The 25,500-nt window shown below is 40.6% G+C and overlaps 1 protein-coding gene across 2 annotated transcripts; it reads left to right on the plus strand.

The window, feature by feature from the left end:
* The first annotated feature begins 61 nt into the window (after positions 1-61).
* Positions 62-24,855, plus strand: nectin3b (nectin cell adhesion molecule 3b). 2 transcript variants are annotated; one of them, XM_020598791.1, is made up of 8 exons: positions 62-350; positions 7,638-7,985; positions 8,614-8,913; positions 9,912-10,029; positions 10,206-10,357; positions 19,580-19,724; positions 22,065-22,167; positions 22,587-24,855. In XM_020598791.1, the coding sequence occupies exons 1-8, from the start codon at positions 272-274 to the stop codon at positions 22,758-22,760; spliced, it is 1,419 nt and encodes a 472-aa protein (XP_020454447.1). In that variant the 5' UTR covers positions 62-271; the 3' UTR covers positions 22,761-24,855. The 2 variants fall into 2 exon arrangements, with proteins under 2 accessions (XP_020454447.1, XP_020454446.1); XM_020598790.1 differs by lacking the exons at positions 19,580-19,724; positions 22,065-22,167; positions 22,587-24,855 and adding an exon at positions 11,840-16,015 and having other exon boundaries at positions 113-350.
* Positions 24,856-25,500: the final 645 nt, after the last annotated feature.

The raw sequence follows: 25,500 nt of genomic DNA on the forward strand, positions 1-25,500 counted from the left end.
TCAATATACGTCGGGTTATCAACAGAGGTGACGTAATGTGTATACTAATGGATCCTTCCTCCAAGGGGATGTCACTGTGGACCATCAACAAATGATCGTCTACTTCCCATGTCAGGTGAGCTCCGGCCTCCCCGCTCGTGCCGCCTAAATGGTACAGTCCACATGCAGTTTGAGTTGTTGCTGAGGAGGCTCCTCCGTCGAGCACATACCGCTAAATCGGCATACGGTCTACGCTTGGGTCCTGTAGCAGGAGTCTGCGTTGCTTTTGGAAATGTCACCGTCTTCTCGCCAGATTTATCTCGGACTGCAGGGCAGGGTCGCATTATTTTACCTTTTGTGCAGTATCACAGGTGAGTCTTGAATTATTCCTAGTAGTTTTTATGTGTTCGGCCAACGTTGCACAGAAGTTTTGAGAGGGAGCGGACTGACAGCAGAAATCTCAGTGAACGAGTGCACTAAACTGGCTGCCACCACGGGCTTTAACCGAGGGTGATTTAAAGTTGCAAGTTTAGCAGGTGTCGTTTTCCAGAATAAGGAAACTTGGTTACAAGTTCACTTGAACGCTTCGGAGAGCCCCGGCCCCCCCCCCGCGGGTGAGGGTGCGCCCCGAGGCTGCCATAGAAACAGTCCATAGAAACCGTCGAGGTGGATATCCAATAATATATACCGTTACCCAACCTACACTTGGGTCATTGCAGATTCACTGGCAGCCATATTAGCTCCAGAAACATTTTCTATTAAAGTAAGCTGATGCTATGCTATGTCACGCTAGTTGCTTTTCCAAAATGTTGAGCAGCTCGGCGTTAGTAGACAATGCCACAAGTCAGCACCTCCCAGTTCGATGCGAGAGTCAACAACCACGCGGGAGACACGGTGGAGCTCACTGTGGTTTTATCAAGCGGTGGTAAATTGACCAACTCCACCCGATACACGCTAACTTTGTGCCCAGTGCCGTGGTGTTGCTGTGTTAAAAACTCAAAAGTAAGTGTACTGCAGTTTAGTTCCCACTACGTCTTGAAACTGGCCTGGCTTCATATCTACTGCCAGGTTAGCACTTTATTTTTAAAAGCCTGGGTAAATATTAGGATATAGGATTTGATGTGTTGCATACAGGCAGGTTTTTAGTCGGCTATTCACTCCATAAAAAGTCAGAAGTTAATAATCAAGATCAGTTATTAAGAAACTTCTTAATTAAACATATCATGACAAACCTTTATTAAGAAAACCAGGCTAAAACGTCCTGAATTAAGTACATAAAAAAAAGAAATTCTACAAATGTAACCAGTAGTTAGGTGTCCCACCTTTGCAGCCATGTGTAGTCCTCACTGAACTGAGTGAATCAAGTCAGATCATTTGATTCTTCCTCATGCTTTTTCCTTTACCATATGTGAGGGTTGGAAATGAATATGCTGACTGAACATAATTCAGTGTAATACACTTCGTTGCCACGCCACTGTAAGCTGCTTCCATGAATCACTGTAGATTAGACTCAGCTCCTCGCTCAGCAACTCAACTTTCATAATTTGTTGCATGATTGTACTAATGGATTGTGTTGCATTGCAACAGGGTTTCTCTTTCTCGTTACTAAGACACTTTTGAGAAAACCATGTTTATCTGAACAGTTTTCTAACTTATATGGCTGTATTTTAGCCATAAAGCTTACATGTATGTAATATATATAAATGCTCTCTGGACTACTGTACTAGGACATAGCTCAGAGACAAAAACATAACCCTATTATTTAAGACTTGATTTGAGGAACAAACAAAATGACCCAGAGATCCTATTTCATACTATTAATGTACTGTACTGCATACTCTGTCATGTTATTACCAGAATCTCTAAGTTCATTCCTAAACAGTGTGTACATCCTTCTGAGAGTTTATGTCAAGGAGCAGAGACAGGTGCCCATTTGTCTAGCTTCAGTTTAACTCTGCTGCACATGTCAATGAGGGGTTTGACCTTGAGCTTTTGTTGAATGCAGAGTAGATGTACACACCCTCATAGCTAATAATGTCTTGGCCTTAAAGGGGAACAAGCACTGCTTTCTTAAGATGCAATGTTTTAGCCACAAACTGTTTCATTAAAGCTACATTAATCATATTACTGGCCACAAGGGGGCAGAGAAACATCCAGATGAGCTCAGATACAGACCTGTGCCACATCTCCACCTTCTAAAGTTGGTATGACTAACATGTTAGTACACCAATGCCTGCGTTCGCATCCAGCAGATATGAACATTCATTTGGAGTCTGTTCTAGACATGAATGAAAACGACTCCAATTCAGCCATTTAGAAAAAGGGAATATTTTTATATTTAATGAATTTGCGGAAATGTCAAAATAAGTTTTCATTTTGTCATTATTGCTATTATATGTGGATTGATAGGGGAAATTCTATCCATTTGAAAAGTGCACATAAGTCGAAAGGGGCTCAATGCTTTCTGAAGAGACTGTAGGTCATAAGAAGCAAATAAGACTTGCTATTGCTAAGCCAAACATTACTACAAAACTCCACACTGTACATTGAGGGTGTGAAATTCCTATTGTTTAATATACAGAATGACAGGTGCTTCTCACAACAAACTGAATTATTTAAAAAAGGTTAATTAAATGAATGGTTCCAAACTGACTCCCCAATGACCAAGCCACCTTAAGAATATGCTTGAATCATCTCGGTGCAAAAATTAGTTTTAAAGGTCAAATATGATCAACAGTTCGTCCCCTGCTCGACTGCACAGTTGGCTCTGCCACTTGCACCCTAACACAGGGTTCCAGACTGCAAGTGATCAGTTGAATTTTGTGACCAAATTTATGTAAGGTGTGATTTTTATTATTATTATTATTTTCTTCTAAGGTTGCACTAGGTGCAACTGCAAAACAAACCGGTTATGGACAAACGAATGCTCTCACTGTAGAACTGGTGGACAGATGTCATAATCTTTGTGATACTGTCATTGCCGTATTTACCTGCAGGACTGTCACTTACTCATCTCATGAAGCAGAGGCTTCCACTCTATCAAATGTGTTGATCCACGTTGTCTCCCGAACGTGTCACCCCTGGACCCCTTTTTTGCACTGTGGGTCTATTTTTTTCCCTTTGGTGCATTAAGTTTAATCGCCACAGACAGCTGCTTAAATCAGGTAGATAACCTGTTGGCCTGTTTATGTATTGGAAACTTTTCACTTGAATCTCTTGTGAGGCATCAGGGTCCTGGTGTCACTTTGAGCTTTCTAAATACATCCTTTGCATGTTAGGTGGTAAGAGTATTTAAAATAGTTTGCTTTTGCATTACATTGCGAAATGGAGCTGGTGCCACCATCTAATAGACTTGGTGGCACCAGTGCCACCAGTATGAAGTGTTAGTGTGGAGCCCTGTAACACATCACCATTTATGTTCTGATTTCCACTTTTAACAAGACACACTGCCCTCTGGCATGACACACATATTAATACACTTGCTGCCACATAAGTGGTGAATGTGAAGGTAATATTGACTAAAGTGGGAATGAGCAGCAGTGTCCCCGGGGAGACAAGTGTCCTTGATGCCAGGATATCTCTCTTTTCTACTGTGTGTGAATGAGGCACATTGTGTTGCATTTGCAAAGCAAACTGAAAGTGTTTTACAGATGGCAAGAACTTAAAAGGTATTCTTTTGGTACAAGAAAGGAGAACACATTGTTAGTGCTATGTCAGGATAGGCTGCATATAAGATCAGGCTGACTTTGCTCATATTCCCATCACTACTTTATTCTGAGTTGGAGAAAACGAGGGCACGCTTATGTAAGGTTGTTGTTGAGTCATAATAAAAACTTAATACAGTCGCTGTACCTCTTCCATTGCATATTCAGTGCAGGAAGAATTCTTCCTTTTACTCTCAGCTGTGTTGTTATTCTTGCCATCATGACTTACCATTATACCTGCCTGAGAAAAAGGTTCCCCTAGAGTAGACTGCACAATAGGATTGATGTCATTTTGCACATCTTATACAAACCTCCTTTTTTCTTGAGTAGAAGGGCAAATGGTATGCGTTGTACCTTCATTTAAAAAGTTAGAATCTTTACCACATCCATGCTTCTACTTGTGTGGCTTATTTAAATTTTTTATTTTTTAAAGGAGTGACCATAGCCATGGAGCATGTGTGCTGACATGCACAATACGTGATCAGCTGACTTAATCCCACATCTGTTTGTATATCCCTTTTATATTCAGAGCAGCTTCAGCCCTCCTTGGAGGAAGCTGTGAACAGGAAGTAATTGAATAGGAAAGCCTCCATAACATTTAGCATGGCTCTTCAACTGGTGACTCATTAAAACCATCAGTTGTGTTTGTCTCTCATAGCTAAAAATGGGCAAACACTACTGAGTTCTAACCTGGTGATTTTAAGTTGTGTGGCATGTGTTTGTGGAAGGGCTGCCCTGATGGTCATCTGTTTGGTTAAAGTAATCAAGTTCTAAATAACAAACACCTATGTGGGCTTTTTAGTGTAGTGTAGTTAAAAAGGGTTTCTTTTGACCCTCTTACAGTGTAATCTATTCATAATATGCATCACATCTTTGTGGCCTTATGTATTAGTTTTGATTAATCATTAAACATTTCTAACATATTTTATTCATATTCAAGTCCAGCATTGTTTTATTTTTTTTCCCCTCCATCTTTAATGTCGTGTGCAGTATTTAAGTTTTCAGCTGTTTTCAGTTAGTTATATACACATTCTCATTCACTCAAGTGTTCATTCGATCACTTCTGCCTTAACATTTGTGTTTATGAGGTTCTAAATGTTTCAGTTTTTGGTGAAATTGTCATAAATGTGTAAATTCAATTATATTGAGGTCATAGTTAAAGGTGGTGTTGTACTGCACTACATTATATTAAGAAGTGTCTATGTTTTTGTCCTCCCCAGGCTACATAGGGTCAGAATATTGGGAACACTTCTGAATAGAACATATCCCAGTACCACACCACCTTTAATAGTGGTGTACCTAAACAGTCATCCCTTCTGTGTAAAAACACTCTGCTAACATTAGGCTTCAGCAGTGTTGGTCATCAAGTAGGTATCATCCAAAGTCGGTCTTTTAAGTGCAAAATTTCCTCTTTGCTGAGGAATGTTAGCACAGAGTCTGAATTTTATACCAAGAATACTGTGGGAGATGTTCGCTAATGCGGACCTGGCATTAGCTTCAGCTAAATTTTGGAATGCATTTGTGCATGGAACAAGGACTCGCCCAGTATGAATCAGTGATTACAGTAGAGATAGACCAGTTTTTTTTTGTTTTGTTTTTAGAAAAATGCGATGTGAGCGTGTTCCTTAAGGTTGAGGGTTACTCTGCATTAAATTCAATGCTGAGTTTTATCAGTTAATTTTAGGCTATTTACCCAACTGTGTATAGCATAATCTCTGTGTGTGCATCCACATTTCATTGTGAAATTGAAACCAATGCATTGCCCTTAATGTCACAAAGTGAGGTACAGTATAGTGCATCCACAGCTGAACACATCCACACTGTTTCACTGAGATCTGCTGTCCTTCCTCTGTATGAACAACATGATGACTCATACCTGCTCTCCCAAAAAGTACCATTTGCTATCCAGAGAGAATGTCCACAGTTAGACATTGTGCTAGAACTTTAGATTTTTCTTTGTAGAAATGTTTTGCTGTGTTAATTATGTTTCACAAGTGGATGAATACATTTTAGTATTTGTCTTTATGTGATGTCATTATGTGGAAGCCCTAATAACTAATCTAACACTGGTGAAAACTAGAAGCATTGTTAATTGAGGACAATACACAGTCCATAACAACAACAAAAACAAAACAAAAAAAAAAAAAAAAAAAACACAGACACTTGTGCTTCATACTTTAGGGTTAGGGGAAATTCCCTGCTACAGTGCTAATGTTTGAGGATCTAGCCTTTTCCAGGGAGACTGGCCAGAAACTGAGCTGTTCTTGGCAAAATAACAAAGAATATTTGGAGTCAGTGCCCAAGCAGGCGCAGCAGGATTTGATCCATGATGATTTCTTCCTCCTGTCAGCTTGTTGCAATTAGTGATCTTGTTGAAGACTCAAGCAGTGATTATATTTTCTTTTCTAAGTCAGTAACATAATTTCCTGTTTAATATTGTTTTGCTGGAATCCTGAGGATACATTTTCTCTCACTTGTTTCTTACACGACTTTGCTCTTGCCTCTCCTCACTCAGCTTTCTTTCTCTTCTTTGAGATGATGTCATCATCTTGTTAGCATACCCCCACCCCCTCCCTTCCAGTCGCACTCGGTTTTCTTCTCGTAGCTGTGACTTTTCTTCATGGTGTTGTTAAGCTTGTGCTTTCATGACCTGCCACATTTTTGACAAGAGTGCATGGGTTAGTTATATTTGGACAAAGAGCAAAGAAATAATTCCTGAATTCAGGTCAGTGGAAGAAATGCTGTAGAGACAAAACGGATTGATCACTCCATCACACAGTCAGCTGTGTATTATTTGTTGAAGAGCACAACAGCGACTGTGGTGATATCAAGCTTTGATTCTAGTGGGATACCTCTAGGTGTCAGATCTTAATGAACAGAAATGAAATAGTCTTAATAGCAGCAATTGGACATAACGCCATAAATACTTGTTGATGCTTTTCTTCTTTTTTTTTTTTTTGTTTGTTCCCACCCCCCACACGTGATATCAGTTGCTGGCTTGTCTGTGCTAATACTTTCCATACATTTTCAATTGGAAAATATTATGTGGGGCAGGTGTAAGATTCTGCATTAATAAGAAGTCATCATTCAACATTACTATGAAGGGAAAAAACATGTAACCACAGAGCAAGCTACCTCTGACCAAGGATTATTGTTCAAATAAAAGGAAAAAATATATCCCATATGAAACGTCAAATAAAGATCCCACCACTGATGCATGTAAATACAGGTCCAGTGTTGTGCGCTTATGGATGCTAGGGCTGTTCCAAATCGCAATTTTGGAGCTTCAGTAGTAATGATCTGTAAGTACCCAAATATACTTCGCGGGGGGACACTTGCATCTCCATTATTGGCTGAGATTGTGTTGCAGCTAAAAGTGCTGCTTTGCCCATCTGGTAGCACTTTGGGACACACAAATTATTCAGCGGTGTTAGAGTGATGCTTATTTATCTCAAACGATCTTCAGCTAACGACAAACAGCATGTTTGTTTCACCACCAGCTGCATCTAGGTCATAAACCTGACAATGACGGGTTTCATTTTGTCCTGTCATCAGTTCAAGTCAGAGTTGATATTACTTAGTGGCTGCTGGTATGACCCCACTGGTTGTCATTTTAACGAGAAACGGCAACGATCAGCAGAAGCTGCTACCTGGACAATTTCCACATTGAGCTTTGCTAACAAGATTGTAGATGTCACTGGCACTGCTGTGTGGTGGCGGAGGCAGTGGGTGGCGCCATTCTGTATGATCCTGCTGTCTCAAATATTCACATATTAAAACTGAAAACCAATTATCTACACAATGACTACACAATGAATATCTAATTGGTCAAATATTTGGCTCCAGCCATAGTGGGTGCATGCACAGTAGCACCACTCAAAAAAAAAAAATTTCTAGAAGAAACACTGAACTTTTTTTTTTGTTGTCCCCCCCTCCCCCATGTCTTTTTGGCAGGTGTATGGGGTAATCAGGTTGTAGTGCCTCAGAGGGTGAGCGCTGTGCTGGGGAAGAATGTCACATTGGAGTGCAGGGTGGAGGTGGGCGCAAACCTTACTCTCACTCAAAGTTCCTGGGAGCGCCGTCTACCTTCAGGCTCCGTCACAGTGGCTGTCTACAACCCTCAGTTTGGCATCTCCATCCCTCCGGAGTTTGGCCAGCGCTTGTCTTTTCGCTCCCCATCCTCTCACGATGCCACCATCATACTGAAAAATGTGGGTTTTGCTGATGTCGGGATGTATACCTGTAAGGTTGCCACATTTCCTCTGGGAAACACTCAAGCCTCCACTACTGTCAGTGTACTTGGTGAGTATGTTTATTCATACATGCTCCTGTGTGCACAAAGTCTCCAGTTTTGATCAGTATACGGTAATATTTAATTGTTGCTCTGCCTGTGTCTATAGCCTGACCTCCTTTGTGGCTTCCAGTGTGCCTACCTGAGCCTCTTAGGTTATACTGCCCAGGTGTTCTTGATACTATGTCCACCCCTTGCATCATCACATATGTGTACATTTTCCAGAGTGATAGCAGTGAGTTTTACAGCATCAGAAAACATTGATTTGGTCTGTGTCTAGTACTGATCCTTGTGTTAAGGACCTGTCAATCACTTTGGGAGCAGTAGCAGTTTCTAGTCCTGTGTTTTCAGTTTTGCTAAAGGGACTGTCATTTTTGTGTTTGCTTGGGTCACAGTTTGGCATTGCTGGCTCAAACACTGTGCATGTACTCACTATTTTCACAGAGAAGATCGCAAAGACTGCTAGTGATGGTTTGGACAAGAATGACAAAGGCAGAATAAATCAATGAAAGATATAGGAATAGAAAACTGGTATTGATAAAACAGAAATGTAAAGACTGTAGATGCAGAAACTCATTTAAATATCATCTGAAGGGTTTTGACATTTGAATGTGTTTCTCCCTCCTCTCTGAATTGCAGTGGAGCCAAAGGTCTATGTGTCTGCGGGTTCAACTGCTCTAATTGATGGTGGCAATGAAACTGCGGTGGCCACCTGTATTGCTGAGCGTGCCCGGCCCCCTGCTGAAGTGTCCTGGGAGTCCAACCTTTTTGGCCAGTCAGACGTGCAGCTATTTGATGAAGCCAATGGTACCACCAGCACACAAGTGCGCTACCTCTGGCAGCCCACGCGGCACGTCCAAGGCCACACGCTCACCTGCGTGGTCCGCCACCCAGCTCTGCAAAGTGACTTCAGGATCCCATACCAGCTCAATGTGCAGTGTTGGTGTCTTATGAGTGTCTATGTGGGCTTGCATATAACCAGCTGAAATCAAACTTTTCTGTCCTGCTGTGAGGCTTTCATTTGGTGTTTTTTGACACATCGGTGAAATGGTCACTACTAATGAATGTTTAGGGATGAAACATTTTTGAAGATTCTATTTAAAAAGTGATAGTTTTATTTGACTCATCAAATCAGATTAAACATGCAGTCCTCAAGTGGATAGATTAAATGCTGCAGTGGAGGTTTGAGGCCCAAGCCTCGCTGTCAGGAGACAGTTATTGACATTTTCCTTGTTCTTTTTCTTTACGTTTAAGACGGTCTTCTTGTACCTTCTGCTAAAACCTGTGTAAAAAAGTTTAGGGAAACTAAAGATTTTTATTGTCAATCAGTTGATGATGCCTTGTCGGTGTTGACACCTGATTTATCTAGAGCACGTCAGCAGTAATTCGCTTTATTAACTGTTGAATTGACAGATGAAATCAAGGACTATCCGTGCAGATTCCATACAGTCATGATTTGTGAAAAGCTGTCCTCGGTGTTTCCCTTGACTTTTTCCAAAGACTTCTTTTTGTCTTATTTATTTATTTTTTTAATGTCAGTGCATGGCCGTGTGTCCCTACAGTGTCACAAGTGAAAATGTTTTCTGTCAGGAAGCCCCCACAGATGTTAGAATACATATCTACACTTTTGGGGCACAATTCGCTCACTTTTGTAAGAGCTACAAATAAACTGGTGAAAGGGGGTAAAATGTCCTTGAATATCTGACGGATGCATTTGGACTGACTTTGTTTTGTGACACACAGCAAATACAAAGGATTTCATGCATTTTCGAGCTCTGCCACAGCTAAAACAAACTACAACAAACGAATTGCTTTGAGAGGTAGAAGGCTGTGGTTGACACAGAACTATTGGTCAGTCTGTGCAGCTGGTTTCTGGTTAGGTTGTAGTGATTTCTTACATTTTTCTTTTTTTGTTTTTGTTTTGATTGTGGCTCTAGTTGCTCCTGATATCTCCGTTGTGGGCTATGATGGAGACTGGTACATGGGTCGGGAAAACGTTCAAATGACGTGCAAAGCCAATGCAAACCCACCAGCTCATCACTTTAGGTGGATCAGGTGTGTGTATCTGAGTTTGTACAGGCTACTGAAAGCTAAATAGAAAGTCAGCGCCAGAATTTTAGCTTGACTGTCAGATCACAGTTTTACATTATCATATACAATTTATGTTTTATATAAAGTATCAAGTGCAAGATTAAATATATTTGTTGTATGTCTAAATATTTGTATCTCAGATTGGACAGTGAAATGCCAGAAGGGGTGGAAATAATCAACAGCACTTTGCTCTTCCTGCGGCCCCTCCAGCGAAATGACTCTGGAGTTTACAGGTGTGAAGTTGCCAACATCATCAACCTCCGCAGTCGGGATGTGCGCATTCTCATACAAGGTGAGTGGAGTATACACAGCTGACTCCTATTGCCTTTTCCTAACCTTATGAAGCTCATCATGGCAGGTGTCATTGCCTAGGACATTGTCCTGAAAGCTGAAATGTGACACTGTATTACTTTCACCCATTCTATAGGCCTACATTGTACCAGTCATCCATGGTTAGTGTTGTTTGCACTGACACACTTGGCTTTAGTCGTAACATTAACATCAGGTCTCAAGATGTTCAAAAGGAGACTTACTGGGCCAAACGGCTGTAAATATGAGACCTCTTCAGACAACAGGCTTGGTATCCAAAGTGTGTAGTCTCCTTTTTGTGTGGTACGAATAAACGTGTTCCTCTGGTTTCATCAAATCTGTCCTGTCTGTGGAGGTTCTCATCCTGAATGAAGTTCTGATTATGATTTGATTTTCTTTTACATCTCTCTCGCTTCCTTTCTGTTTCTTTTGATTTCTGCACATGTCATGCAGTAAGAGGCAAAAGCCTGCAGTCTGACTGTGAGATGTCCCAGATTCATAAAACATTAAGCTGTTCTTTTCAACTCCTATTTATTATTTATTGTCCATATTTCATTTTCCTTTGAGGGGGTCTGTACGGGTGTGCACAAGCTTACACATGTTAATGTTCCACTGGTTGTGTGGGTGTGTTCATATGTCATTTCACTGTCTTCTGCATGGATTGGGACAGTTCAAATACTTGGAGACTTAAAAAGAAAACTTCAGGTTCATATTTCTCATTGCTCAAACATCTAGCCACGCACTGAGGTTAGAGTGGTTGAGTAATTTTACAGCATCATTAAAGCTTTTAGACTCAGATTCTTTCCATTACTTCAACTCCTTCTGTTTATGGCCTTTGGCTTTTTTGTTTTGTCTGCATCACCCCTAATGCAGTTCATTTTAAGGTTGGTTTTCTAATAATGGCATAGTAAAATAGTGACAGTGCTTCATCTTACTTGCAAAATAGGGTTTTAAATACATATTCTCATGCAATTTACTAAATAATTTGGGAATGAACTATTCCACAAATTGGTAACACAAACCTGGTCATTGGTCTCTTCATGTAGAATCAATACTGTGACTTGGCATGAATGTTTGCAAATGGTTTTATTCTTTTCATTAAATGAATGTCAGCCAATCATATTCAGAGGTCTTTTATTAATTGGTTCTGTCTTGTAAAGATTTAGTGCTGCTGCCTCATGAGAATCTTTCTCATTTGTCCATAGTCTAACATAGCTATTTTGTCCACTCCCAAATTCTAGACTTTGTTTTACTTACCAATCATAGACTGTGCATTCCAGCTCTGAACGATTGGCAGTGAAAACCTATGTACCATAGTGTAGTATGTGTGGTATTTTAGTAAATGTTTTTATCTTATCCCTTCTTAGCAAAATGCTGATGTAGTTGGCATTGACATTCTCTGCTTCTGTCTGTTCATCTCTCCCCTTTACCCTCTACTCCCTGTCACCCTTTTCCCCTTCATTAGATCCTCCCACCCTGCCTTCCACCATTACTTCTCCTCTCCTAACTGGTTCTGCCTCCTCCACCTTAGTGGATGATAAGGGCCATGTTCTTCTCAGCTCCCCCACACTCGAAGCCCTACCGGAGAGTAATCTTGGTTCCATTGTGGGTGGAGCTGTGGGTGGGGCCTTGTTCCTGCTACTGTTGCTGTCTGTGGTTGGTGTGTGTTACCTACGGAAACAGCAGTCCTTCCATGGGAACTACTACACCAAGCACTACCTGGGACCCAATGACCTACAGAAAGCCCCCACGCAGCATGAGCTCCACCCTACCAAATCTGGCAGCAGCGCCTACCATCGGGACCATGACCGAGAGGAGTGGGGTGACCACCAGCTCAAACATGAGCGTGACCGCCGTTTCCATGGCAGCTATAATGGAGAGGAGTATCCCTGTAATGGCTACACTAGGGCAATGAGGGAGAGCAGTCACAATAGCCATCATCAGAATGACAATCGTGAACACACACAGTATTCTAGTCCACAGCAGGCCAGGTCTGCAAGATACCCTCATTCACCTAAACCACAGGGCAAGGGCTCCCCCTACCTGTCAGATGGCTGCTATGATAGTGGTCCCGATGGCGACTATGTCTCTCACACAGACGGCTCAGTCATCTCACGTAGGGAGTGGTACGTTTGACTAGCTACCTGGTACTGAAGGAGCAAAACGACAACAGAAATCAGAGGGTTTCATTTACTAAAATTCAGAACAAACGTTATTTATCTTTGTACAGATATGCACATTCCTACTAATCTCAGTTCAGTAATTCTCTTGTTTTGCTCAAGTGTCCTGGCTGACACTTGCTAGGTTTCTGTTCTCGATGTGGCCTGCACAGCCACTTTGACAGTCAACATCTATATCCCTACAGAGTGGACATGTCAGTAGTTTGTGTGTGTGTGTAGAGACTAACAAAAGATCACAATGCATGTGCTGTCTCTGCCTTATGGGCAGCCAATTGATTTAGTGTTACTAATGTCTCTTAGTTGTGCGGAAGCTGAGTTCACATATGGTTTTCTAATAAGGTTTTTTTTTTTTTTGGTTTTGTTTTTTCAAAATCTGCCTTCTTAGGCTATGTGACACTTTATTTGTACTGTATGTGTTGCTGTTGCCTACACTAATTAGTTTAAAAGACCTCTGAATATGATTGGCTGACATTCAAGAATGGTACAGGACCAGTGACTGTAAATCAAATTCAGATGGTCACAGGCCATGTTAGTACTCAGTAGATCACAACAGAGGCTTTATAGGCAAATTTAAAAAAGATTTTTCTCCCTGAGAAACCAAGAACACTCAGTGATTGGTCAAAGACAGTCATTGCACTATATTTGGTAATACTTGATAATGGGCAGGTCGATCTTCAGATCATTTGTTTTCTACTAAACATTTAACCTCTATGTAAATTACCATAATGGGAGACTTGACTACTGATGTCCTGGCAGTGTCCTTTTTAAACTAGAGTAGGAATCACCACAGTACCGCACTTCTACCCTATGTCCTCGTCTTTATCCCCAGGAGGGAGCAGTGGAGAGAGGGAAGGCAGGGAGGCCTGCTTGAATAAGGCACAGTCCGCAGTAAGACTTGGTTTGTCATACAGTTGAGCTGAATTTAAACAAGTTGGACTGAACCTTTTGAACATTTGTGATTTATTGATTGTTGAGAAGAGTTTCAAAGTAGTTGTAATTTTCTGTTAGTCGTGTTGTTTATCGTGTGGTAATGCGTGTGTTTGGGAATTTGCACTCTGGCACCAAACCAGGGCTCTTGGAAATTCAAGAGCTCAGTCAGCAGGCTACAGTATGGCAGCCACCATGCGCTGGCCTCCTCGTCACAAAGTATTTTCTCACACAAAGAAATCCTTTGAGTGGAGCCAGTACACTCCACTACAAATAGCAACCCATGTTCTAATTTCACTGCTATGAGTAATCTGTAGCAACAAGATGCACTTGCAATCTGAGGCATTAATAGGCTTATTGTGGCTTATCCATGTGTACAACAGCAAACACTAATCAAAATTACCTCAAGAGTTTTATTATTCTTACCTTTAGTGTCACAGTAAAGTATACATTATGTAGACAAATCAGGTCTTTAGTGATAGATGTGCTGAGACTGTCACCTGAGGTTAGCAGAAGCTGGACTCGGCTCTTTATCCACAGCACCCAGCTTACTCACCAGAAGGGACAAACGGTACTATGTTGCACTGATCATTAGATCACTCATTATCCTTCACTTGACTGGGTTTCAGGTTAGACTTACTATTACTAAGTCTGCATTCATTTGTAAGATGTTCTAGAGGCTTAAAGATTACAGGACATACTAGGAGTTGTGATTGAACTGACGGGAGAAAGTGTTTTACCAATCAGTGTCATTGGTCTATGGAGCACCAATAGTTTGGGGGTCAAATATAGACAAAGCTAAGTTTCATTTTTGATATGTGATCAGGTGCACACCTATTAAATATTGTGGGTCCTGTTTACCTGACTGCATAGAGGAGATCAAATGATTTCTTCATGTACAATAGTGTTTTTGAATACATGCCAACTTTAGTATGGTTACAATATTCACTGCCAGATGCCAAATATTTGTTGAAACTATGTATAAATATGATTTGTGTAATGTAAGTATTACTACTAGGTAGCAAGTGATTACTAGCTTATATAGATGAAAACATCACACGTTATACACAGTGTCTTGTAGCCTGGAATAGAAATAAAAAGATGCTTTAAGCCACTTTGATATCACAGCAACGGTGATCAAAATGGGAATTAGTTGTATTGTTATAAACCGTCAAATTATAGATTTTTGTCAGGGTATGACTTTTGTGACGTGAATAGGCTGCAGATTTAATAATGTGCCACTGTAACATGCAAGTAGACAATATGACCCCTACACTGCAATATGTTGACTGCAGTATACCAGGACTCGTTTACTTCCGTGGATTCCAAGCTTATCATTCCGATAACTACCTTATGCTTCAGTTCACTCTATTCCCATTAACACAGTTTCTCACTTAGCACTACTGGTATAGAGACAGGTTTGATTTAATCTACCCAGATTTTGAGATTTCTGCTACAGTATCTCTTAGCCTAAAACACTCCTTCATAATCTACAGAACATACTGTTGAAAGTTTCCATATGGATGATTTCTTCGGTAGGATGTAGTTCCCATGAATCCTCTACAATGTATCCAGGACAATATATTTGTAAAGAGGTGTTGCAAGACATCTCAAAACCTGGATCAATAAATCCAAAGCTATCGGCATTGTCGTATACCACTACAAGCAGGTGAGAAAATGGTGCAATTTGGGTGAACTGGCCCTTTAATTGGAGTGAAGTGTACCTGGTACTTTGTGAACCACTAACCTCATTTTGAATTAGTTGAATTAAAAGTAATGTTTGTTGGGGGTGCTTCAGCTGCTGACCCCCTCCTCATTGTGCATTTCTAGTCACTTTTGTATAAATGCAGAAAACATCAGGAAGCACAGCGGCCTAAACCCCCTTCCTTTGCTTGCTTCTATGCACTAAGACAGAAGTTCCACTAATCAATGAACTATTTTTGATCGACTCGTTAGTTTGGCCCTAATGAATTTTCTTTTGTGTGACATTTTTAGACATCACTCCTCAGTTATCTTTACCTTGAGAAAAGTCTTTCACCTTGGGTTGAGACATACAACTAGTGCCTTAGAGAGCTAAAAGAAGACACGTGTTTTTCTTATTATTGTTTGCTTATAGACTTATTGCTCTGAGATTTATTTTTTACCTTTTTTATTGTTTAAATTCTTTTCTGCATACTGTGTTAGGAGAACTCTGTAGTGCCATATTCACCTTTCTGCCCATGTCACCGTGAAGGTTAATGACGCCATACTTTCAAACTTTAAAGGCATTAAAACACACAAAAAGATTGTGTTGTTAATCTACTTAAAAGGTACTTGTCAGATTCCCCCCCCTTGTGAAATCACTGTTGCTTCTGAAGATTTCTCTTCAGTCTCACATTGTCAGTGAAATGCACCTTGTGGTCATGTTCAGTTTTGTATATAAAGAAAATGTAAGTTTCTGGAAGAAACAAACAAATACTTGTCAGTGACAACAGTGGAGCATTATTTTGTTAATCTTTTTGAGATACTTCTGTTCAATAAAGCACTTTAGCACCTGTGAGTTATTCTCTGGAGGTTTTTGAGCTTGCCTTCATTCAGGCTGCTCAGTCTCAGCCTCTTTGTGCTTCGAGAAATGACATCATCTCTAGCTCCCTCACGCATAATGCTGCATACCCCCACCCCCAAATCCACTACGCACATGTGGGATGCCACACATGATGTAATTCAAAATCATGTTTCCTGATTTCACCTTTAGTTTTTGTTGGCTTTATTCAAAAATGCTTTAAGGTTAATTTATTGCTTTTGCCATTTCATTAAATAAAGCTCTGTAATATCAAGCTGCTCCTCTCTCCAGTGGTGCTTTTAGAGTTGGGGGAAGATCCAGCACCACCTCTGCTCTTTCTGCCCTCTTTGTCAGCCCTAGTTAGCTTTGATTCAGGACAGAAAGCCCCACCCCCGTCTACCAGCTGGTAAAATTAAGCACAGAGTGTTTATGTCTGGCTCAAAGACCCCACTCTCCAGCCCATTGACTGTCCCCATGGCAACAAGCTCATCTGGAGCTGCTGTTGGAGACCGTCTTCCTACAGGCTCTACCTGGGCGCAGAAAACAGAGCGCGAGGGATGTAGAGGGCTGCGTAGAACTGAGAGGTTAACTGAGGCGAGAGCAGAAAGAGAGAATTAGCTCCTGAAAATAAAAATGTCCTATTACGCCCTACTTCACTACAGAGAGCTCCTCTGACTATAAGGACATAGAATGCTGATGTGACCTTGACATTTTTAAGCTTGGACCCCAGGTCCTCATCACGGGCACATTTCCCCTGAAAGCCTCTATTTCAGCTGACTTCTCTGTCTTCTACAGCTCATATTGTGGTCACTTTAGCTGTCGTCATTCTGACCTTGAAACAGGGTGTGCTCATCCTGAATATACACTGTGGTGCAGCTCAGTAGCAATAATGATGTCAGCCAGCAATGCTTCAGTTTGTTTGAGACACTTGTGAAGATCAGTGGATTTGCTTTTTGCCTGCGACACAACAGTTTCCAAGGATACTTTTCACAACTCACAAAGGAGTGAGCATCTCAGGCAGTGTTGAGGGATGCAACACTGATGTGCGTGTAAAAGCAACACTTTGATATGAACTCCCCAGCAGACGTGGGATCAAACTGTCATTGTCAGAGCTGATAATATTGAAATAGTTGAAAGACAAAATGACAACACATACTGTTCTAACTTTCCTCCCCCCTGTACTAATGCACCAGCACCAGCACCTGCTCCCTCTGGGGCTGTTATTTGGGCAATAGTATGACCCTTGACTCTCTTGTTGAGGTTTTAGGGTTGGGGGAGGGCATGCTGATGCACTTGTCTTGCTTCACAGTGCTGAATTGTGTGAGGGATAAAATGCTGAAGTGGATGAGACTGGAGCCAGATCCCAGTGTGGGGACAGTCAATCCACCATTAATCCTATCCCCTCCAGAATGGATGGTATTTTAACCAATTAAATCTTCTAAGGAGTGAAAAATGTGCAAACAGCATCCATAAATATATTTATGCATATACTCCTCCAAAAATATTTTTAGCTAAATGGCTCTAAAAAGCATGTTCATGATTAATAATGTATTTTTCCACGCTGCATACCTCAGGTTTGTCCATTCACAAGATGTTCATATTGTGAACATGTCAAGTCATACTCCTGTGTGACTAAACCTCACGAGCTCCTGATGGTGCTCCATGCATAATGGAATTAAAGCAGTTTTTAATTTCTTGTCACATTATGAGTGACTGAGGAAATGTCTGTTGCCAGGCATTTGAGCAGGCAGCTTGATGAAGTACATTTTTAAAGGCATTTTGATCAACTCAAGAGACTCTTGTCTTAGTTCAGCAGCTATCAGGGGTAATCGAACTGCTATTAACTGTTAGAGGACAGCGTGAAGGGGGAGAGGAGGAAGAAGAGTCCTTCAGGGGCGAGCTCAGAAGTCCCAGCATGTCCAATCTGCATTGTAATTGAACTGTTATTTAGGATTCTCATCTCAGCACATTATTGATTTTTTTTTCTCACCTCAGCAGCTAAATCAACTGAAATTGACCATTACACACTTTGCCTTTTTTCCTACCTTCACCTTTTGTCCTCCAGTTCCTTCAGTGTCCCACAGTCACAGTTTAAACCACTACTGCTAATTGGTCAAAACTTGTTCTGTGAGTTTAATGCATCTTAACCATGATTAATCCTAATCCCCTCAGGGGACAGCATGGAGCGTATGGGAGCATATGGTCTAACAAAGCTAATTCAACAGCCGTTACAAAAGCATTGAAAACTCCACACACACAAAACAAAGAAATTAGACAATAGAGGTGGTTAGAGGTGATGATGTAAAGCAAATGATTAGTGAGCTTCGAAATGTAAGACTTCCAAGTATGGTCACATCTTCATTTAAGTTAGTTATGAACAAACAATCTATTTTAATTAATAAACATTTGCATTGTTCTTGCCCATATTGTAAACATCATTCAAACATTCACAGAGTACTTTGGAAAACGTATACTAACCTAATAACATCAGCAAACATCTGAAGTGTGTCTCATAAAAAAGAGACCTCACACAACTTGCAGTCGACTGATTATTGTGTGGCAGATATTTATCAGCTGTTCAGTAAGAGCCCTATTTTACACACATTGTTTTGCTCCACCTATAAAGAAGGCAAATAATTGTAGCAGTTACTGTAAAACCATGATTAAAACCTGCAGAAATGTGTACTTGTCCATATTTCTCCTACTTGCATGAAAACACTAAAACAATAATGATTTTTATAGCTACTGTGTCTCTTTGCGATTTACCATTAGAGATCAATTTGTCACACTGAGCTCCATTTTAATATACAGTATAATATTTAATGTACCATATAAGAATGTGACACTTGTATTTGCTTCTTTGCATATTTTTACAGCCTTAACAGAAAACAGATTTTCCAGGTACTTGCTTATCAGGCATATTTGTCAGTTGTCTTCCATGTTGCTAGCAACAGATGCACAAATGGTTTCAATACAAACCCAAATCCATAGTTCAAATGTTCAGAAGCTTTTATGATTCTTTTTCAGCAGAGCCCCTTGTTTTTTTCTAGTCGGCCTTGTCAAGCCTGGTTAGAGTCGCCATCCTTTCTTCTTCAGAGGAAGCAGGACATTCCTTGAGGACAGGGGACACGTGATGACACCTAGTTTGTACTCTTTGGTACAAAAGGTGCTCCAGTTAACAAAACTCTTACATATTGCCATTTTAAAATGTGTAGCATCAGTCTTCACAAATATACACACCCTCCCAAAAACAGACAAAAAAGCTCCAGCTGTAACACCTGTTTGCCTGATGTTAGTGCAAATGTCTTTTCCTTTCCTGCAAATGGTGACATGTCGACACCTGCAGGTGTAAGCTGCTGATGCTGTTATTCTCCTTGCCTCTCAGGGGCACAAGCTGAACTGGACCTGTGGGTTCCGCTGTGTCCTAAACACTTTAAATTAACACATGGATACATTGGCATAATACTGTAGCTAAAAAGTATGCTTTATTACATTTACTTGTACCTGTCATGTTAATATTATTTTCTGTCATACACTAAAAGTCTCTCTGTCTCAGACCAGTCTCGAGCAGAGAGGTCAAACTCCATCGCTGTGGTCGGAGCTGTGATGGGCGCAGCCCTGGCTCTTTTCCTTATCGCAGCCTTCATCATTGTGATCTTCACTGCTCGCAAGGCCCCGCCACCGGCCTCCGCTGGCAAACTGTAAGTCTGCCAAATAAGTCATAAACTGCAGAACATGCTCAGCTGATTAATTCATGATATGATAACCTACGACATTAACTGAAGCCCATCAGTGGGCTCAGGGAGATGCTCAGTTATGTGTAGAGTGCTGCAGTGGTGCTTGGGCTTGTGGAGGGAGGCTATGGGACAAAGCTGAGGGTTAACAGATAATAAGCCCTTGTCTTATTTTGCGTTGATTTAGTTCTTACAGTACACCAGCACTCATGTTAATGTTAAAACAAAGAAGAATGCATTAAAGTTAAATTTTTTATGGTCCATCTCTGCCAAGGTCCTGTGACTGACATTAAGGGGAGGGTGGGCGGGTGGATGTGTGACCCTATTTTTTTTTTCTGTACTTTTGGGGACCCAAAGCCATGAGCGCACTAACACCGTGGGGACTCCCCTTCCTTGGCTGCTGGTCCCCACGAAGTAAATCATTGGAATTTTAGGGAGACAAATTAATTTAAGGTTATATTACGGTAAGGGTAAGAATTTGGATTAGGCAAGAAATGATTATAAATAAGGTTTGGGTAAATCTCCAGGAAATTAATTTAAGTCAATGTAAAGACTCCCAAAGTAACAAAAACAAGTATGTGTGTGCATGTCTGCCTGAAATGTGCTTACACTCTCACATTGTGGAGATTTAGCCTTCCACACTGGTCTGCACCATGTAAGTCTCTGCATTTTAGAATGACAAACTGATTTAAGGTTAGGATAAGGTGTGGGATAAGGTAAATAGTAGTTACCTTAGCTCAACCTAACCCAGGTTAGGGTAAATCCCCAATAAAGTCCCCATGAGGAATGAAAACAAACCCCCTTAATCCACCTGTGTGTGTCTGTCTCTGTTGTGTCTGTTCTAAATAATTGTGGCTCTCTTATGTTGTAGTGCACACAGATAAAATCTGGTGAGTTTATTTTAATTCACTCCTCTTCTGTTTAGCATTAAAGTCCACACTGCAAAACAAAGGTGTACTTTATACGTCCAGTACTGCTTGATTGGCCTATTACCCTTTAAATACAAATCAAAAAATGAACATGTGAACCATATCTGCAAGGATGCAAGTTGATCCCCTCATCCATCCCCATTAGTGTGTCTTTGGGTATGCTCACTAATGGCAAAATATGTGTAATTACTGTGCTATTTTTACTCCCAAAATATAAATTTCATGTCAACTGAAAATGAGTCAGTGAAAAAGGGTAAAAACTGACTGGATAAACAAGACAAGCTTATATCTGAGAAGTACAAAGTTAAGAGTTGGTACTCAAGGACTGTTCCTACATGGATTATCATTGTTCCAATCAACGTACATTTTCTCCTAGTTCTAATTTCTCAAATTCTTTCTTATTGTCCTAAATAGAAGCAGTCAGACAACTTGTGAAAAATTCGAAAGACATTTACAATGCATGCTTCACACTGAGTTTCAAACTGACTGATTATGTAACCGTGGTGGTGAAAATATAGCCCACCTACAATTACTGCTGACTGTCTGAATGCCAATGAAAAGCAGCATGAACTGAGGGGAAACACTCACCATTTGCACATGGGCGTAGGCCCTGCATCACAGCACTGGCACTACAGCACTGTGTGTTGCTCTGTGGTCAGTGCCACAACAAACTTAGCATTTTAAGTGAGAGTGTGGCAGTAAGTCTCAACAGGATGACGTGGAGGCAGGTGGATGCAGGCCTCGCTCCTCTCCTTCATCACAAACAGACCCTTGTATCTATGTTGTCATAATCACATAAGCCCTGTTGATTTAGTATGACTGAATGCCACTAATTAAAGGTACACATGAGGATTTTGGTATTATATTGTCATAAAGCTGATGGATTTGCAAGAGACAGACTCAAAACAGTTGTCAAAATCGATGCAGCAGAGGCTGAAATATCCTGACTCTTATTTCCTTGACCGAGCTGCAAACATGTTGATCCTACATTCCCCATAATGCAACTTGATAGCGTCTTCCTTTTGACCCTCCCTAGCTGGTAAACTCCCATGTCTCCAGAACTGCACACCTGCAGTTTGTTTCACATGCTTCCTGTTATAAATATGCATCTCTAATCCCAACCCATAATAACATGGATGACCTCATTATGATATCATCGGGGCTATGTTCTCAGACTTTAGAAAGTGGTATTTGGCTTGAAGCAGACCCTCTCTAAATTTTATTTGTTAATTGATTTTGCACCCAGCAGAAATCTGTCACTAAAGTCATTATTTTATTCAATGTATTTCTAATTACAAAATGCAGTTTTGCTCTTTCAGGTGTCAGTCAGGTCTGAAACGTTTCTCTCCATTGCATTTTTTTTTTTTTTTCTCTGAAGGATTGATCTTCCTCCAACACACAAGCCACCTCCTCCCTACTCCATGAGAGCACCAGCTGTTCCTCTGGGTGTCCACACATCACAAGTGGCCTGGCTGTGTCAGGTAAAGCCCACCCTCTCTTATCAGTGCATCTGTGTATCTGAGTCATCACTCGCTTGTCTCTACACCTCAAACATTAACACTTTGCTAGCTAATGGTGAATACTGAGTCACAACAAGAAGTAACAGCCTACTGGCATTATCTGTTTTTATTAAGCAGAAGCTGCATTAATGGCTGTATTCATTTAGTATGTAGGATTATTTAAATTTAAATTTGTGTTCTCAGCTTTCATAAGCCTGTACATTTTTAGTTTCATCCTGAAAGACATCTACAGGATAAATGTTTCCTCTTTCTTCTCACACTCCACACGACTGTTTGATCCTCCGACTACACAAGACGATAAAACAAATTTTGGTGCCATGAAAAAGCAGCAGCTGATGTAACAATATCTTTTAGGTCACATGATGTTTTTTAACCTGCAGACACGCAGGGCGGAGCGCAGGCATGGGATGACTGACGGGCAGCGCTCACCCACAACCAGGCCAGGACCGGCAGGAGCACAAAGTTCCACCCAGCAACTGTCCCGCCTGGGATGGGCGTGTCACCACAATGAGACAGACCAGGTGTCCATCAACCACCGTGAACATTATGTGTGACACACATCCTGAACACAGTGCACCTTTCACCTGTCAGTCATTCACTCTGTCTGAGCAATGTCGTAGGCTTCACTTGATTCACTGAGCTCTCAATCCAGAGGAGGAAACAGCAGGCAGCGTTAGAAGGCAGTGTCTCTCTTTGCAGGAAGTTTTTACATATTTTATTACCTTTTACTCCATACTGTTAAAATGTTGTGTCTTAAAGGAATAGTTTAACATTTTTTTTCTTATTACTGAGAGTTAGATAAGAAGATGAATCTGATGTCTGCTTGTGAAATATGAAGCCATAGTCAGCAGCATAGCTCAAACACTGGAAACAGGTCAGAGCAGGTAGTCTGTCTAAAGGTCAAAAAAAAAATCTGCCTGCCAGCATTTATAAAGTCTCCATTGGTTGCCTGTCAACTTCAGGTCAGTGGTGACACTCCGGGAAGTCAGTGCAGGAAGTCACAGCCAAGAATGATGTGACAAACCACAAATTGCTGTTTTTACACTTCTGTTTTATATAGATTCAAAAAATGAAATATAACATTAATTTGTCAACTTTAGAGGTGCTAGTGAGCTTTTCCCCCCATCAGATAGGGCTTTGTTTTTGTATGCTTCCAACAACCAGTCAAATTCACAGGTATGGGACAGAAATGAGGTCACTGACCTTTGACCACCAAAATTTAATCATTTCATTTTTGAGTCCAAGTGAAAATTCCCTCCAGGTATTCCTGAGTTACAATGCTCACAAGAATCGTACTGATGGATGGACAGCCTGAAAGCATAATACCTCCAATCATGATTTTTGCTGACACAGAGGCATAAAAGCTGGCAGTAATGATTATAAACCTATGAGTAATGTCCAATGAATGCATCTCTTGTGCCTATGGGTCAGTCACGTAACTAATACATGGAGGGCCAAAAGAAGGAAACACATGGCAATGTGAAAACAGGCAACTGTGAGGAGAGTCAAACAACTGCACAGGAGGAAACTATGATAAAGAGAGGTCACACAACATCACTCATTTGGAAACGGTTCACCATCGTCCCAGTATCTAAAGTCTGCACTCCTAGACTGCTAGCATGAGCACTAGAAGCTCATAACCAAGCCTCTTGTGGTAGTGTTAGTTAAAATCCCAGCAGCATTCACGCCTGTCTGCCTCTCCAGTCATTTCCCCATATGATGAGAGCTCAAAAAGAAGCCGGGGCACAGCAAGTGCTTTTTCTAGTGAAAGACGTGGTACCATTTAGAACAGTGGAAAAAAGTTTTAAAAGTTAATGAACGTAGTTAACTTTTGGTCCCAGGATAGAAACATTTTTCAAAAATAGCGCTGCCTCAGTTTTATGTAGAATGTAGGGAATAGGTGTAAAGAGCAGCTTTATAAACTTTCCCATCATAGTCAACATGTAGTCAGCTGCACAGCAGAGCTTCCATGAGCCTAGTAAACATAAACGTCGAACGATGCCAGCTGCAGAGAGGATGAAAGGACTCAGAGATGGTATCAGGCAGTATCAGTCTTCTCATCTAACTGTCAGTGAAAAGGTGTGTTTCCCAAAATGTCACATTCATTATTTCCTTTTCATTGTCTTTTTTTGTTTTGCAAATGTTCTGTATTTATTAGTATTCAGTGCTTGATATCACTTAGGATCACAATGATGCGTTAGACATTGACTGTCCACTAACTAGTTTGTGCACTTACGCACAAGTAGATGCTGCTAGTTTTTGAATGCACAACCTGTAGATTTGTAAATGTATAACTGTAGCCTCTGTGTTAGGAGAGTCATAACCTACTACTAATCAGGGAACAATAATATGAGGCATTACTAATGCCAGTGCTTTTTATATATATATATATATACTGTAGAAAAATACACAAACGTGTTATGTGTAACCTGAGAGTAATGTCTATCAAAGGCTTGGCTCTGTAATATATGCTCTTTCTGACTTTTACTGTGAAGATCTGGTGAACTAACTGTTCTAAGTGCCATATTAACACTTGACATTTCTCTGTGTAGTATGTTGTAGTGTTGAAATGTCTTCAGTGGAATAGATGTCATGAGCTCTTGTCATTTGATTAGAAGTAAAGTGTTCATAATGGTCTTACAGTGAAAAGCCAGTGTCTGGTATTACTCTGAAACATTTTTAGAAAATCACAAAATCAGATACAAATGATGATAAAAAGAAAAACAGAGTAACCAGTCTCATAAACTGCTGTGTAAAATCAGATGTAAGCTCTGAGTCACTACATGTAGAAATAAGAGAAGTTGTCCTTGAAGATTTGAGAGTTTCAATTGTAATGTGGAGGGTTTTTAAGAAAAAAAGTCATCTCAAGGTCAAAGTCAGTGTTGCATTCAGTACTAACATTACTAGACCATGATACTTGGAGCAAATGAAAACAGTTGATGTAAACGCTGTAACATGTACATTGGTAGAAGTTGATGAAGGATCACGGAGTGTAGTAGCTAACGTTACTCAAATAGGTGAAACGAGCATGAGGTAATGGAACTGGAACTGGTGGTGCATCATGAAAACCACAGTCTTGTGACAATGTGGTATGGGCTCGATTCCCAACAGAGCTGATTGTTAATTAGCTCATTAATATTAAAATTTTGAAATGAGATCACATTTGCCATTCAGCTTAAGAAACATGATCTTGGAGTTCATGTTTATTTTATATTTTATTGTGTCAGCTTGAAACCATACAACCACATAGTGTAGTCGAACAGGAATGTGCATGGCAAATCAAATCTCAAACAG

The sequence above is a fragment of the Monopterus albus genome, unplaced genomic scaffold (genome assembly GCF_001952655.1).
Source record: "Monopterus albus unplaced genomic scaffold, M_albus_1.0 scaffold39.1, whole genome shotgun sequence".
Classification (NCBI taxonomy): Eukaryota; Metazoa; Chordata; class Actinopteri; order Synbranchiformes; family Synbranchidae; genus Monopterus; species Monopterus albus.